The sequence below is a fragment of the Salmo salar genome, chromosome 15, assembly GCF_965601325.2.
Source record: "Salmo salar chromosome 15, fSalSal1, whole genome shotgun sequence".
NCBI lineage: Eukaryota > Metazoa > Chordata > Actinopteri > Salmoniformes > Salmonidae > Salmo > Salmo salar.
This window is the reverse complement of record NC_138305.1, coordinates 48,392,393-48,409,235: the sequence shown is the minus strand read 5'-3', so window position 1 is coordinate 48,409,235 and position 16,843 is coordinate 48,392,393. Positions and strand designations below refer to the sequence as shown.

General features: G+C 41.6%; 2 protein-coding genes across 7 annotated transcripts in view; one reads left to right on the top strand and one right to left on the bottom strand.

Annotated features, from left to right (window-relative positions):
• Positions 1 to 1,037: 1,037 nt before the first annotated feature.
• On the top strand, positions 1,038 to 6,769 carry l3hypdh (trans-L-3-hydroxyproline dehydratase). 3 transcript variants are annotated; one of them, XM_014144672.3, is made up of 6 exons: positions 1,038 to 1,119; positions 3,492 to 3,963; positions 4,160 to 4,329; positions 4,452 to 4,574; positions 4,868 to 5,005; positions 5,517 to 6,769. In XM_014144672.3, the coding sequence occupies exons 1-6, from the start codon at positions 1,087 to 1,089 to the stop codon at positions 5,640 to 5,642; spliced, it is 1,062 nt and encodes a 353-aa protein (XP_014000147.2). In that variant the 5' UTR covers positions 1,038 to 1,086; the 3' UTR covers positions 5,643 to 6,769. The 3 variants fall into 3 exon arrangements, with proteins under 3 accessions (XP_014000147.2, XP_014000148.2, XP_045551728.2); XM_014144673.3 differs by having other exon boundaries at positions 1,055 to 1,123; XM_045695772.2 differs by lacking the exon at positions 1,038 to 1,119 and adding an exon at positions 1,171 to 2,782.
• LOC106571498 (disheveled-associated activator of morphogenesis 1) overlaps positions 6,766 to 16,843 on the bottom strand; it is a 140,149-nt gene continuing 130,071 nt past the window's right edge. For all 4 annotated transcript variants that reach the window (XM_045695770.2, XM_045695771.2, XM_082961852.1 and 1 more), the window contains 4 exons: positions 13,193 to 13,253; positions 12,410 to 12,541; positions 10,512 to 10,682; positions 6,766 to 9,633 (listed from right to left, as the gene is read on the bottom strand). In XM_045695770.2, the coding sequence (XP_045551726.1) occupies positions 9,424 to 9,633; positions 10,512 to 10,682; positions 12,410 to 12,541; positions 13,193 to 13,253 (574 nt within the window). In that variant the 3' untranslated portion in view covers positions 6,766 to 9,423. The remainder of the gene's footprint in view (positions 9,634 to 10,511; positions 10,683 to 12,409; positions 12,542 to 13,192; positions 13,254 to 16,843) is intronic.

The window sequence follows — 16,843 nt, the reverse complement described above, 5'->3', positions numbered from 1 at the left end:
AACTACAGAACTTGGGCTGAGTCACAAATCACCCCTTCCCTTTAGCCTTCCATTTGAGCGTCCACGTGTGCCTTTGCCATCTGCACAAGTGTCCCAAAGCTGAGGGAGTGGAAATGATCTAGACAGCAAGACTGCAGGTTTCAGAGCGAAGTGTTATCACAACAAGCACTGCATGTTTGGAGTTTGCACAATTTAATCCAAAAGAATGGAGAGGAGTGTCTAATTATGTGCCACATGCTTATATGTCTGATTTTGAGACTTGACACATTTAACAGATATACTTCCCAAATTAAATGTTTAACGGTAACAGAGGTTAATATCTTGTAAACTATTTCATTCTAGTTTTATTATTTAAAAGTGGAAAATGAATTGCATCATTCAAGTCTGGAGTGTGTCCATAAGTTAATGTGTTTATTAAAGCCCATCGCCACTCTGTTAAATCATCCTTAGAGTTTCGTCACAACACTTTGGGATTCACGGCTGCAGTCATGACCTTTGATCACATTATTTTTGTAACATTCATGCAGTCGACATGTAGGCGTAAGTCCCAAAAAAAATGCCCCAGAATGCAACACACTTTGAAAGACGGTGACCAACGATGGTGAAGGACTTGACAAACGTGATCCGCTCGAATGCGTCCATGAGAAAAAGGGATACTGTTTCGTGTAAACAGTGTAATCACCCGCCTCAAACCAGTCATGCATATGCATGTTGATTTCGTCTATCCACACCAGTACCCAATCATTTCCTATTGAGTTCGGATGTAGTAGAGTTTGCAATGTAATATTGTCTCAAATGGAATCAAGGTCTTTGGAAAGTGTTAACAGCGCCGCCTGCTGGAAATATCACGTGACACCACTGCTACAGGCCTATAAATACCAGTCTCAGTATTGAATTTGTTCTTATTGGTATGAAATAATTGAGTTGAAATCCCAAATTCTTCTTGTTTTCATTAATCATTTATCACATTTGCTTGAAATAAGAATATTAGAAGCCATTGATAAAAATAAAAAATGGTTTTGACTTTTATTTTGAAGTTTCATTTGAATACCGGAAGGAAAGGAACGGAAAGTTAAGTAGAGTTCCATGAATCTAAATAGCAGGATTGGATCTAAGAAAGTAGGTAAACAACTCTACGCATGGCCTAATAGCATAGTTCGAACTACTTTTAACTTAATAGGCTACCTTGAAAAACTGTTTTGAATGGTGGTCCCTTACGGTCTATCCGTAGGGTTTTAAAAAATTGTTTTACTCAATTCAATACACTTCATTCTGAACTGAACAAAAATATAAACGCAACATGCAACAATTTCAAAGATTTTACTGAGTTACAGTTCATAGAAGTAAATACATCAATTGAAATTAATTTGTTAGGCCCTAATCTATGGATTTAACATGACTAGGAATACAGATATGCATCTGTTGGTCATAGATACCTTTTAAAAAAAAAAAGGTAAGGGCGCGGATCAGAAAACCAGTCAGTCTGTGGCGTGACCACCATTTGCCTCATGCAGGGCCACACATATCTTTGGCATAGAGTTAGTTGATCAGGCTGTTGATTGTGGCCTGTGGAATGTTGCCCCACTCCTCTTCAATGGCTGAGTGAAGTTGATGGATATTGCGGGAACTGGAATGCGCAGTTGTACACTTCGTTCCAGAGCATCCTAAACGTGCTCACTGGGTGGCACGTCTGAGTATGCAGGCCATGGAAGAACTGGGACATTTTCAGCTTCCAGGACTGGTGTACAGATCCTTTCGACATGGGGCTGTGTATTATCATGCTGAAACATGAGGTGATGGCGGTGGATGAATGGCACCACAATGTGCCTCAGGATCTCGTCATGCCATCTCTGTGCATTCAAATTTCCATAGCTAAAATGCAGTTGTGTTCATTGTACGTAGCTTATGCCTGCCCATACCATACCGCCACTATGGGGCACTCTTTTTACAACGTTGACATCAAACTGTTTGCCAACAACGCCATACACGTGGTCTGCAGTTGGACGTACTGCCAAATTCTCTAAAATGACGTAGGTGGCTTATGGTAGCGCAATGAACATTACATTTCTAGCAACAGCTCTGGTGGACATTCTTGCAGTCAGTATGCAAATTGCACACTCCCTCAATTTGAGACATCTAACAGCAAAATCTCCTTTAGTTTTGTTCTGTTACCAAACTTTGTATCTGCACAGTTCTTCCTGTGAAAGTGTTTTTGTAAAATATTCTGTGGAAATTGTTGGAAGTAGTCCTTGTGCACAGAACTCTATAGTTTTTTTTCATCTTTTAAATCAAATGTTTTTTGTTTGGTATACATTTTAAAGTGAAAAATATGAGTGTGTAATTCTGTTACCATGGAATTGCCGTAATAAGATGAGGGAGGGGGTAAAATCAGTCTCGTGGGTGGGGGGAGACTGATGTTCAGGAGGGGACAGGCATGTGCACAGATAGGGGTCCATCTGTGACTGAGTACCTGCCTCCTGTGTCCTCCCACTACCACTGGGTGGTGGCATATACACAGAGTATACCAAACATTAGGAACACCTTCCTAATATTGAGTTACGCCCCCCCCCCTTTTGCCCTCAGAACAGCTTCAATTTGTTGAGGCATGGACTCTATAAGATGTCGAAAGCGTTCCACAGGGATGCTGGCCCATGTTGACTCCATTGCTTCCCACAGTTGTGTGAAGTTGGCTGGATGTCCTTTGGGTGGTGGACCATTCTGGATACACACGGTAAACTGAGCGTGACAAACCCAGCAGCGTTGCAGTTCTTGACACAAACCGGTACGCCTGGCACCTACTGTACTACCATATCCCGCTCAAAGGGACTTCAATCTTTTGTCTTGCCCACTCAAGGCTTAAAAATCCTTCTTTAACCTGTCTCCTCCCCTTCATCTCATCTGATTAAAGTGGATTTAACAAGTGACATCAATAAGTGATCATAGGTTTCACCTGGATTTGCCTGGTCAGTCCATGTCATGGAAGAGTTCTTAATGTTTTATATACTCAGTGTATATATTTTTGTATAGTTTTTGTCATCGTTGTTCTGAACCCACTGCCAAGTTGTTGTGACATCGTTAAGTTCGCCACTCCCCACCCCCATCTCTGAATTCAAAGACTGACCTGGAATTTGAATTAAATGGAATTTACAGAGAGAGGGAATTGAATTTGTGGAATTAACCCCAACCCTGCTATATTTTAACTTTAATTTAAAGCTTTTTCATCAAACTGTCCCATTTTCATGTCAGATGGTCCAGCACAATCCTCAGACAATTGTTTGAATTTTTTTAATGTAGTTCTAATTTCTGGATTAGGCTTCAAATACAGGATACAAATATTACTGTGTTATATAATTGGCAAAACACAGGGCCCTAACCTGAGGTAGATAAACCCATTGGATGATATTGTTGCATTCCCATTACCTAGTGATCAATTATTACACCACAGAAAATTGCATGCAAACCTTCTGGTTGAATGTTTTTGTTGAAATCAGATGGAGCTTCCACCCCACGAAGGATCGGTACTCTCTGTGGTTGACATGCACACGGGTGGAGAGCCTTTGCGCATTATCCTTAGTGGTTACCCAGAGGTAAAGGGCGAGGGTGTGCTATCCAAACGACGCTACGTGAGAGAGAATCTGGACTACCTACGGAGAGTGTTGATGTTCGAACCAAGAGGACACTATGACATGTACGGAGCCCTGGTCGTGGAGAGTGAGATACCTGAAGCCGACTTGGGGGTTCTTTTCATGCACAACGAAGGTTACAGTACCATGTGTGGCCACGCAGTCATCGCTCTTGGGAGGTTCGCTGTAGACTACAAACTTGTTCAAGAGCCGAGGTCGCCAGAGACGCAGGTGAATATACACTGTCCATGTGGCCTGGTTAAGGCATTTGTGGAGTACTCCAATGGTAAAACCGGAGGTGTGAGGTTCCACAGTGTTCCCGCGTTTGCATTTGCGACAGGTAAGTTACATTCTTTGCTGACAAGCATTTCAATACATAGTAATATTGCATATAGAGTTGCAATGAGGAAATATGGATCTGTGTTGATAATTGAACACGGACTCTAGTAGAATACAAGGTATCACCATCTCAAATTACTTTACACTGCTGGCTGCTGGTTGCCTTTGGCTATCAAGGCTAAATCTATTTTTGTCAGATGTAATTGTTGCTGTGCCTGGGTATGATGAAGTCACTGTTGATATAAGCTACGGAGGAGCATTCTACGCATTTGTAAGGGCAGAGAGATTTGGCCTGGACATCAACAAGTCCAAGACCAGGGATCTGGTGGATGCAGCTACTGCAGTGACCAACTCTGTCAAATCTCAGGTAAAGATTTGTTCTAGCCCATCTGTAAATTTGCAGTTTAACAGCCACTCAATGTTCACCACAATGTCCTGAATCCTTCAACCTAGGAGATTAATAACCCTGTGAATGTGTGGTTCCCCTAGGTAAAACTGCACCACCCAACCAGTGAGGACCTAGCCTTCCTCTATGGCACCATCCTCACGGATGGAAAAGATGCCTATTCCCAAGAGCCCACTGCTAACATGTGTGTGTTTGCAGATGCCCAGGTACAACTAACTTTAAATCTTGCCACGGTACAGTAGCCTTCAACAGAAGCCACTGTGCATGATACCTATGACACCGGTCATATCACCATATGATTTGAAGTAAGGTTTAAAAGAAAAGTAAAAGGCAAGCATAGATAAACATTGGAGACAGAAGTAGACAGTGATTTGTAAATAAGTCCTTTGATATTCAAATTAGAAGAGTTCAAGTTAATTGCAACTATAGCAAGACTTCTTTCATTAATGTGGTCTGATTTTGTTTCCTTTTTGGTTCTCTGACACGTCACATGGGCTAGGTGGACAGAAGCCCTACAGGTTCAGGGGTCACTGCCCGTGTGGCTCTCCAGTACCATAAAGGCCTCATCCAACTCAACCAGACTAGGACCTTCCAGAGTGGGGCCACAGGATCTCTGTTCACTGGCAAAGCTGTTCAGGTACTAGGGTTGTCTCCAATATATTTTCATGCCTCTCAAAGCCTTTTTGGAAGTTTTCAATTAAGATTTGTTTCATTAACACAATGATATCTCAAATGTATGATTTGTCTTGTTATATTGATGTTAATTTCAGGATAGCAGAAGGTCTGTATGCACTATGCAGACTTGACTGTGCTGCAGGTGCAGAGGAGCAAATAAGAGCATACTGTACATGGGGGGAGAAATACTGATAACTGCGACTTTGCAAAACACAGCATTTTGATCGAAGGCCACTGACTTGTTGCTGCTTTCTGCAGTTGACATCGCTGAATAATTGGTGCAATGATTGCAAAGATATGACACACACACACACACACACACACACACACACACACACAAAAGCTTACCCCAAACTAGTACAGTAATCGTATGGTAAACTCAGTTTTATGCAGATTCTATTTAAAGCATAAACAAAGTTCTATAATTGTCTACCTGGAATGCACCCAATTACGTTTCTCTCCATCTTGCACAGGAAACCACATGTGGAGACTTCAAGGCTGTGGTGGTTGAGGTGGCTGGCAGAGCACACTACACTGGCGTGGCCAGCTTTGTGCAGGAAATTGACGACAAGCTAAAACATGGTTTCCTGCTGAAATAGGAGCAGCTGTCCACAACCTTTTGAGTACATCTCCATCCAAGCAAAGCACCATATCAGATTACAAATCAATTGTAAAAAAACCTATCTCTCGTTGAAGGCCTATGTGGCATCGGTAACGGTCATAAATATTGTATGTACTGTATGCACAGAGTCTGACATGAGCCTCCACAGTTTTGTGAAATGGCAGACAAGGATGTTGGAATTCCCTCAAACATCTGCATGGTTAATGCCAACTTCCATGAGCAGGTGTCCAATATAACAAAGTTTCTTCCTGTCCTGTAGTGGTCATAAACACAAAATTGACTAAAAAGTGTTAAGTTGGCTAACTTTGGTCATAAAGTCAGTATTTTTAAGGAAACAATCTCTCAGATTTCTTGGATATTTGAGGATTGGGTTTCGATTTCAGTCATGCCCAGTCAACGCCTGGTACACAGCGATGGGAGAGCTGTGACACACTGGTCTGGACAGGAGTCAGTTTGTTGGTGCAATATACACACAAAAATTGTTTGAACTTTGATTCTCTCAAACATAATGCTTTCCCCCTGGGGGGTTGAGACCTCCCGCTGTTTGTATTTGAAAATCCAACCGTTGTATTGGATAAAAAAACACATCCCCCTTCATTACCAATGCATTGTGCCTACAACATCAGGAAGACCCTGTGTTTGATACCATTCCACTCCAGCCATTTCCACGAGCCTGTCCTCCCCAATTAAGGTGCACCAACCTGCGGTATGCACACTTTAAAGCATCTGCTAAATGGCATATATTATTATAAACCACACCCTCATGACAGAATCTCATCTCCGGAGTCACATTTCCTATGAGGAGGAAAACTGTGGTGAAATCAGTCAGTTCAGCCTCCCTTTAAGGTGATGTGCAAATCAATGTTAGTGTCATGCCAGAAGCGCTACAAAGCCAAGGGGGAACATATTGGGTAATATCACATATTGGCCTCAAGATGGTGCTATACAAACATTTTCTGCTAAAGTAGTCAAGTGACTATGAAGGAGGCTGATGTATGTAATTTAAAAAAGCATGTATCCATTCATAGACACATTTAGCTGTGATTGGGACATTTTACAATGTTATTTTCACCTTGATTTGAAATAAAAATACCACAACCTGCATTTTTTCCCCCCATTTATTAACTTTAACTTTATCATAAAATGGGAGGCCATATTTAAATTATAGAAGCCCAATGGAGGTATCTCAAATTGTGAACGAGAACTTGCCACACAGTTAAACTCTGGAGGAGGGCACTCCTGTGAAAGGGAAATAATGGTTGAGTAGTATTGCATTGACTGGATATGGTTTTAAAATAATTACATTCAACATGAAATATGGGGGGGACAAACAACCAACATTGTATGTACTGTATGCATAGTCTGACATGAGCGTCTACAGTTTAGTGAAATGCCAGACAAGGCTGTTGGATAACAACAAAGTATTTTCCTGTCCTGTAATTATTCACTCAGATCCCTGGTTACGTTGGGCGTTAATAATCTAGAAAATCACCACATACAAAATTGCCCATTCCAGCAGGGAAAAAAAAGTGAAACAAAGTTTGTCCACTCTGTAAAATGTCCTCTTAACGTCAACTTTAGTTGATCAACATACATCTTCCACTGGTTTTGGATTTCTCTTCCAAGTCCAAATGTCGTTCCAACACCCAGCCTTGAAAAATTGTGTTTCCTGTACATTTCAGTCTGCCCAATGATTATGCCATTAAACACAGCATGAATAACGTCTGTTCAAGCATGAATGAGCATGCTCCAGCATGAATTTGGGGGTTGTTTAGTGAAGCTACAATGTCATTGGAAGCAGATCAATTCCATCCAGTCATAGAATATGTTTCCACAGGTTACATGTGCTATAAAGGTGTATATATCAGATGAGGTCTGAGCAAATAGACTTTCCACAGCAGTCGAGGGGCCTCATTTATAAACCGTGCGTATGTACAAAATATACCCCAAAATGTGCGCGTGCCAGTTTTCACGCAAAAAAAAATGCAATTTAAACGGAGAACGTGCTCTCCTCGTCGCTAACTTTAGACCATGCATACGTACATCTGCTAGTGGTTGAAATATTGTATCGCAACCAAGTATTTTCTGCAAATGGTGATATGACAAGCATATTCATAAACAATCTGGAAAACATATTAACAAGTATGCAGCCATTTGCCATTAGTGAGAAGAGCGAAAATCCCCTTTAATTTTAGAATTAAAATAATTAGACATAGGAATATTTTTCCTATTTATTTTCATAACCATTGTAGAATATATTTCTCACCTTTTCTGGCCGTGATGGGTTCATATTCCCGAAGGACATAGAACAAATGATCATGCGCATCTGCCATTTCATTGGGCCTAGTAGCGTCGTAAACAGACAGGCTATATGTTTTGCAATATTATAGGGAGCGCGGTTTATAATATCGGCATACAGATCTTTTACATTGAAATAGGACTACTGTAATTACACAATTCTTTGGCAGCCTGCTCTACAATGTTTTACAATTCGAACTGGCAACCTATCATATTTGTGCTCATCTGTAGGGCAGTTTGTAGAGCATGGCGTTTGCTACGCCAGATCAGTGGGTTCGATCCCCAGGACCAATCATACTTGACATGTATGCACGCATTAAAGTAGCTTTGGATAAAAGCGTCTGCTAAATGGCATATATTATTATTAGTATATTTAGGTTGTGAGGAAAAGTCGATGCAAAACATTGTTGAATTGACAGGTCCACGACAACTTGCCATTGTTTTCTCTTCCAGAAACTGACACAGTGCTTTTCCAGATACAGCATACATTATTGCTAAAGTTTAAAATATTCTGCCAACATAGTAAATAGACCGGTAGTTTATGCAAAATAATAGACCGTATGGGCAGGCTAACATTTTTTTTGTGCGATAGGAGCGCGACATCATTGCCTATTTAATCTGAGTCTATACCAAGGCAGGAAATAGAAACCCAATAATCTATTGATAAAGTAAATATCGAACAACAATTCGTATTTTGCATGCCGTGGCCTAATGCCAATAGTTCCAAATTATACAGTAAATAAAAGGCCGTTTTTGTCCCCATTTTACGACAGGTCTGATTTATAACAGGATACATGTATGTAAGGCGTGCGCTACATTTATAAATCTCATTATTTTTGTACGTTTGCAGACTTCTCAGAAATGGTGCACGCAGGAATTGTGTGAAATTTACGCAACGTTTATAAATGACGCCCCAGGTGACCTCCACACGATAGTGTTGTCAGTCCATCCTCCCATTTCGATACATTCTGAAATACAAATAACACGCGTTGTCAGAGGCCTCTTCCTGGTTTTAGTAAACTTCTTCCACCTCAAACTCTGTTTATTTGGTTATTCATTTCCAGACAAACGTCTATATCCATTTTATCCTTCTGTTCCATCTTGGGGGAAGAACAGTAGACCACCTTGCAACATTCACTATCCTGGGTCACATTCATCAATTGCTCCTATTGTCACATAGTAGCAACGTTTTCAATGGAAGTGGTGCCTCCTACAGACCTCAAAAGGTTAACAGCCTGACATGTCTCAAAATGTTTCAGAACTTTATACTGTGATGAGTGGAACCATGGTTTTACATTTCTCTGTTGGGTCAAGAACGTGCACTCCCAACGTTTTCCACCAGATGACAGTATAGGCCAAAAGGAGGGGTGAAGCAGCCTGTGGATGGCTGGGTTGATAGGCTTGTGAGATGGGCAGTGGGTGGATCAAAGGATGGAGGGCTGGGCAGGGGGCCGGACCTCTCAGAAGTTGAGCTTGGTGACTGGCCGCTCCCTGCCAGTATCTGGCTGGCTGTTGATGCGCTTGCGGTTGCGTTTCATCTTGGACAGGTCCTTGTCGAAGACCTCGCCGGAGCGCAGTGCCGACACCAGGTCGTCAAACTCTCCGCCGTCGTCCTCGCCGCTGGCCTTCGCTTTCCGTGCCTTCCGCTCCTTCTCTCTCTGCTCCTTCAACTGAGAGAGAGAGAGAGAGAGAGAGAGAAACGTAGGGTAGATGGAAATATGGAGAGATCATGACAGAAAAGACATGGGGGAAGAAAAAGGGCTATTCCTATAAAGGTGTAACGACAACAGCTGATGTGATATTTTTCATAAAGCACCTAATTTCCTCCTGTCAACCTTGTGTTCTGCATATTGACTACGTTCCACGTCTCAGTCAAACTGGCATTAAACATTCCAAGATGATCTTGAGCCATGGGAAGTGTTAGATTGTAGCTGGGTTATCCATTGTCGAGTGTGTTCACAAGCAAATGGGCTAGGGTGTGCCAGGCTTGTACCAGCCAAGAGCACGGCTGGTACCAGCAGTGGCACCATATCCAGCCCAATATCCTGATGAAAAAGACTGATGTCCAAGTATTCTGGTCATGACGCACATTCATTAATCTAATTGAGCTTTTTATCTGATTTCTGTACTTGAATGAAAGGACATCAGGATTTTTGCCAGATGAACAGGTTGAAGGACTCAGAGGGAAAGCTGATTTTGGATGGGACCAATCTTTCCCATTAATCTGACATGTATCCCTACAGATCTCTCCTAATGCATGTTACGCAATCTAATCAGCAAAAGGCATGGAATATGAAATTGGTTAGACTCAAAAACACTTTTAAGGTACAAAAATGTAAAATCAGAAAATTGCCCTGGTGACATATCTGATGTAATAAAAATGTGATTATTGGTTGTGATAATACAGCTGTAACCTAAATCCATAATGAAATGAGGTTGCGATCTTCAGCACTAAATGCGACATCAAAACAGCACACAGATATTGAAATAAGGGAGAATTGTCAGGGTAAATCTTAATGAAATTCAGGATTAGCAGGTATGTACACACCTGAGTTTCCATTTTTGCCCTGCGCTCCTCCTCATCCTTGCGCCGGCGCATATTCTCATTTTCCTGACGCGCCTCTGCAAACGACCCCAGAAACTGGTCGAAGATGCCAAAGAACTCATCCGGCTGCATCTTCCCGGCATCTTCACCAAAATGCTTCACCGCCCTCAGGAACTTTGGGATTGAGAAGAGATTAACTAAAACATTCACTGACCCTAGAATTTTTTTTTTTTTACTGCAACCACACCTGACCAGAGATAAATGTGTGCATACATCCATTTCTGGCTATATGTTGTGATTTTAAGTACTGCTATTTCTGGTAGTGTGTATATAGTTATTTCTAATCCACACAGGCATTTGTTCTTGGCCAAACATTGGTTTACATTACCACTGAGAGCATTGTAGAAGAAAGGTGAGTATATTGACCGGAGATGAAATGAGAGCATATTGACCATAGTAGTATATACTGTATATCAGAGCATTTCCCAAGATGTGTTTAAATCATAGTGTGACCTGCATAACCAGAGGATGTTACTCCAGAATCAACAACAGTGCCATTATGGCAAACCGTTTATCAGCTTTATGGTGCAGCAGCAGGGCCAAAATACAGGCCAGCGTTAAGGCTTTGCAACCAACCAAAGCAAGCACAGACACACACAGAACAGCTACTAGACAGACATAATGTCATTTATTCAGAACAACAACAACTGTAGCCACACAGAACCACCACCCATCACAAACAACTGCATTGAGGATAGCTTGCAAAAACCAAAAGGACAAAACAAGTCCTAACCATGTATCCGTGAGAACATCGCAGATTCTCCAGACGTATAACGACAGTAAATGAGTCTGTAGTAATGTCAGCTCCTTTTCTTTGACCCACTACCCTTGATTCTATGTGTTTGGTGTCATATTATTAGCACGCCATTAAAAGAAGGAAGGAAGCCTTCTAATGCTCGGGTTTGAAAACAACAAACACAACAACGACAGTGGCGGTTAGGGTCCCGTTCTGCTGTAAAACAGTGATGTCCTGCTCCCTTAGTAGCGGAGCAGCAGCAGCAAGGCTTTGAAGCCCTCATTAACTTCCATTTCATGTGCTACTGATTACAGCTGTTGAACCTGGGCCTAGGGCAGAAATGAGAACTGGGTGCGTGTGTGTTTGTCGTAGTGTATGGGGTGAAGTGGGGGGCAGCGTTAACTTTGCTCTTCCTACTATGCCTTTGATGCGAGTACATCACTGCCATATGAGGCATGCAACGCCACAGGTGCCGGTGGGTGGTGTGATGGGGTTGGGGGAGAGGTTGGGGTTGGGGGAGGTCTGGTGTATATGGCTCACTACAACTAGAGATATTCTGTGGCCAGAGGATCTGCACAGCGCCACCTAAACATATTTAACATCTGAGAGCAAACATTAACCCTCTATAGCAAAAAGTACACAATTCTGCATGTTATATAAAAATGCAACAGTTTAATTGGAGCCAGAGCCAGCATTTCCAGGCATGTTTCCTCTCCCAGTCTCCTGAGGCCCCCTAGGGACCAATAATGAAGCCAGGGGCGGCAGCACAGGAAGCTCCCAGCATGCTGTGTGCTGATGTTACTCTCACACCTCGCAGGGGGTGGCCAGGGGGTCACGGAGGCCTGTTTCAACAGCTACTGTACCTTGTGAGGAAACTGAGGCAGCCCTAATCTGCTGCACACACGGCACGCATACAAACTCCCCTAACACAATCAGACTAAAGACTGTCACAGTCAGATACTCAGGTAGGCATGGACATGGAAGCACAGCTTTTTAGACTCCCACATGGCCCTATAAACACACACACACACACACACACACACACACACACACACACACACACACACACACACACACACACACACACACCCACTCACACACTCACCAGCTCTTTGGCCTCGGTGAGAGAATCCTCCACATCCGAGAAGCTGAAGCTGGCCACAGTGATGAACTGGCTCACCACTGACACAAACTTATCGCCCACCTCCTGGGGCCGCTTCTTCTGGAACTCCAACTCCTGACAGAGCGAAAGAAAAGGACAGAGAGAGAGACAGAGAGAGAAAAAGTGAGTGACAGAACAGAGGGGAAGAAATTTGCAGCTAACTTGGTCACCCATTGTTTGCTTTTTTACCTTTTAATAATTAGAAGTGATATCCCTAGAATTCCAGTCTACTTTTCCAATTGCCCTGTTCAATTTGCTCTCAAACAAAACGATCTCTTGCTTTAGGTCTGACAATGATATGGACTATGATACCTGGGAGAATATTCAGTGGTTCCCTTGGTGGCAGGATAGTCCACATCAGGGTTGCTACTGACTACAGCTATTATTACTTCAATTTCAATTCCAGTCAATTCAGAAAGTACACTGAAATTCCAATCAATTCTCATCAATGCTTTTTACTGAGGAAAATGTGGAATTGGAATTTGGTGTACTTTCTGAATTGACTGGAATGGAAATAGAATTGAGCCCAACCTGATCCACATACCATTGGGAGTGACGTACTATGAATTGAGAAAACAATCATAGAGACCAAGAGAAAGAGGACAAGAGAAAGAAAATAAGAGAAAAAAAGAAAAGGGTCATGAATGAGGAAAATATGTGGATGGGTAGAAAAAGCGATGACAGCGAGGGAATTAGGATGAAGACCGGGCCAATTACTGTACTCACACACTCAACGTTTTTCAAGCCACTGCGCAAGTTATTGATTTCCTTTTCCAGCTCAGTCATGCTACAGTGAGAGAGAGAGAGATAGAGAGAAATAAAGAGAGAGGTTAAATCCTCAAGAGAGCTCTTCAATTGCAAAGTTCCATTTCTCAACTTTCAAACTTGTTCTCACAAAATGTTCACACAACATCACACTACCAACTCAGACTTTTTTCACATGCATGGTGTTAGCCTAGTTAGAACTGTTTCAATCTAGAAATACAGTGTAGTGAAAGTGTCTCTATTCTTTCATATTTTTGATACTGAATTTTATCAGATCTTCCACCAAAACCTACAATTAGATAAAGGGCACGGGAGTTTACAATAACAAAAATGTATACGGTATTTATTTACTTAATTAACAAAGTTATGCAACACCCAATTTCCCTGTGTGAAAAAGTAATTGCCCCCTTACACGCAATAACTGGTTGTGCCACCTTTAGCTGCAATGACTGCAACCACATGCTTCCAGTAGTTGTTGATCAGTCTCTCACATCGCTGTGGAGGAATTTTGGCACACTTGCGTGCAGAACTGCTTTAACTCAGTGACATTTGTAGGTTTTCAAACAGGAACGGCTCGTTTCAGATCCTGCCACAAAATCTCAATTGGGATTATGTCTGGACGTTGACTTGGCCATTCCAAAACTTCATATGTGTTGCTTTTTAGCCATTTGTGTGTTTCGGATTATTGTCTTGCTGCACTTCAGCTCACAGACAGATGGCCTGACATTCTCCTGTAGAATTCTCTGATACAGAGCATAATTCATGGTTCCTTCTATTAAGGCAAGTCATCCAGGTTCTGGGGCAGCAAATCATTCTCAAACCATCACACTACACCACTGCCATGCTTGAACATTGGTATGAGGTTCTTTCTGTGGAATGCAGTGTTTGGTTTTAGCCAGACATAACAGGACCCATCCTGTCCAAAACATTGACCCAAGTTTGCCAAAAAAGCACCTGGAAGCACCTGGATGATCATCAAGACTCAAGTTCTATGGCCCGATGATTCAAAAGTATAACTTTTTGGACGACATGGGTCCCATTATGCCTGGCAAAAACCAAACACTGCATTCCACAGTAAGAACCTCATACCAATGGTCAAGAATGGTGGTGGTAGTGTGATGGTTTGGGGATGCTTTGCTGCCTCGGGACCTGGACGACTTGTGTGTGGTGTGGCCTTGCAGAACACTGCTCACGAGTTCTATGAGTGAATGAGGAAAAAAACACTTTTTGTATGTTTCTACTACACACAATCACGTGGAATGACATCAATGAGTGTGTGTGTGTGTGTGTGTGTGTGTGTGTTCAAAAGAGTCTTTAATTCAGATATCTACAATTGAAGCATTGTGGAGTGCAACTGATCCAATCACACACAAACATCCGTTCCTCTGGGCTAAAAGACGTAGCACATTCTTAGATGACGCAAGGCTGACTCATAGGACCAGTAGTAAAAAAGCCCATTCACTGACACACATACATTCAAACTTATCCACTACAATCGCCCCTCGCCTCATTAACTTACTACAATGAAAGCTGTGCTGGGGTAAAGCTTATAGACACAACAGCTACAGTGCCTTCAGAAAGTATTCTAACCTCTTGACCTTTTCCTCATTTTGTTGTGTTACAAGGTGGGATTAAAATTGATTAAATTTGTCAACTATCTACACAAAATACTCTAATGTCAAAGTAGAATAAATATTTATTTTTTTGTAATATTATTATTTATTTTTTTACAAATGTTGGAATTGACATATATATGAAAAATAAAACACTAATATATTCAACACTTTAAGTCAATATGTTAGAATCCCCTTTGGCAGTGATTCCAGCTGTGAGTCTTTCTGGGTAAGCGTCTAATTGCTTTGCACACCTTAATTGTACAATATTTGCACATTATTTTATTTTTTTAATCCTTCAAGCTCTGTCAAGGTTGTTGATCATTGCTAGACAATCATTTTCAGATAGTTTTTACTTAAATCGGCTTGAAAATCTAACTAGGCCACTCAGGAACATTCAATGTCACATTGGTAAGCAACTCCAGTGTATATTTTGCCTTGTGTTTTGGGTTATTGTCCTGCTGAAAGGTTAATTTGTCTCCCAGTGTCTGTTGGAAAGCAGACTGAACCAAGTTTTCCTCTAGGATTTTGCCTGTGCTTAGCTCTATTCCGTTTATGTTTATCCCCCCCAAAAAACAGATCTTGTCCTTGCCGATGACAAGCATACCCATAACATGATGCACCACTATGCTTGAAAATATGAAGAGTGGTACTCAGTGATGTGTTGGATTTGCCCCAAACAAAACACTTTGTATTCACGGCGCAAAGTTTATTTCTTTGCCACATTTAAAGTTTTACTTTAGCGCCTTATTGCAAACAAGATGCATGTTTTGGAATATTTGTTGTTGATCCATCCTCATTTTTTTCCTATCACAGCCATTAAACTCTAACTGATTTAAAGTCCATATTGGCCTCATGGTGAAATCCCTTAGCGGTTTCCTTCCTCTCCGGCAACTGAGTTAGGAAGGACGCCTGTATCTTTGAAATGACTGGGTGTATTGATACACCATCCAAAGTGTAATCACTAACTTCACCATGATCAAAGGGATATTAAATGTCTGCTTATTTTCTTCTTTTTTATCTACCTGGACGACTTCCAATGCCTTCTTTCCGAGGCATTGGAAAACCTCTCTGGTCTTTGTGGTTGAATATGTATTTGAATTTCACTGCTCAATTGAGGGACCTTACAGATAATTGTATATGTTGGGTACAGAGATGAGGTAGTCACAAAAAAAATGTAGTTAAACACTATAATTGCACACAGAGGGAGTCCATCTTAGTTATTATTAACTTATTTAGTGTAGCAATAACAAAGGGGTTGAATACATTTCAGCTTTTTCTTTTTTATTAATTTGTACAAAAATCTAAAAACCTAATTCCACTGACATTATGGGGAATTGTGTGTAGGCCATTTTAAATTCAGGCTGTAGCACAACAACATGTGGAAAAGGTCAAGGGGTGTGAATACTTTCTGAAGGCACTGTACATGATCAAATCGAACTGTGGTAAGGTGTTTTGGAGATGGTGGCCATTATAGCACAGAGTCTGCCTTAGCATTAGTACACATGCTATGGCAGGCCTTTGCAAGCAAGTCAAATTGTGTTTCTGTTTTGCTGTCATTAGCGTTAATGTTCTGTTGTCATTAATATTGGTGTTGACGTACATTTTGATATTGTTGTCATTCGCTAACATTGTTATTAGTAGTAGTTTATTATTATTACAACCGTAGGCTGTGCTTAATAGCTAAAAGCTGAATTACAGTACACAAAACAAACAAGTAACTTAGACAAAAACAATTTTAAAATCAGTAAGTCAGTCAGGAGCTGAAGGATGGTAATGGGAGTTGAAGCAGTTCAGTTGGTATTGAGAGCGGAGGAAGCGTTGATGTCTGAGGTAGCCGGTCAGTCAGAGTTCGAGAGAGTCAGCTCGGCAGCCGGTGCAATGCACCTCACCGTCCCCTCACATCCTCCTGGCTCTGCCTTCGTAGATGGTTAGCTGGCTAACCACTTCTTTCCACTAACACTGTGTAGCACCCACTTGAGTGATGCTACTCAGAGCC

Excerpts from the sequence above, each read along its gene's own strand:
- l3hypdh (XM_014144672.3), top strand. The coding sequence starts at position 1,087 with ATGAATCTAAATAGCAGGATTGGATCTAAGAAA. Across the intron at positions 1,120-3,491 it reads GCAGGATTGGATCTAAGAAA|ATGGAGCTTCCACCCCACGA; the intron begins GTAGGTAAACAA and ends TGTTGAAATCAG. Across the intron at positions 3,964-4,159 it reads CGCGTTTGCATTTGCGACAG|ATGTAATTGTTGCTGTGCCT; the intron begins GTAAGTTACATT and ends TATTTTTGTCAG.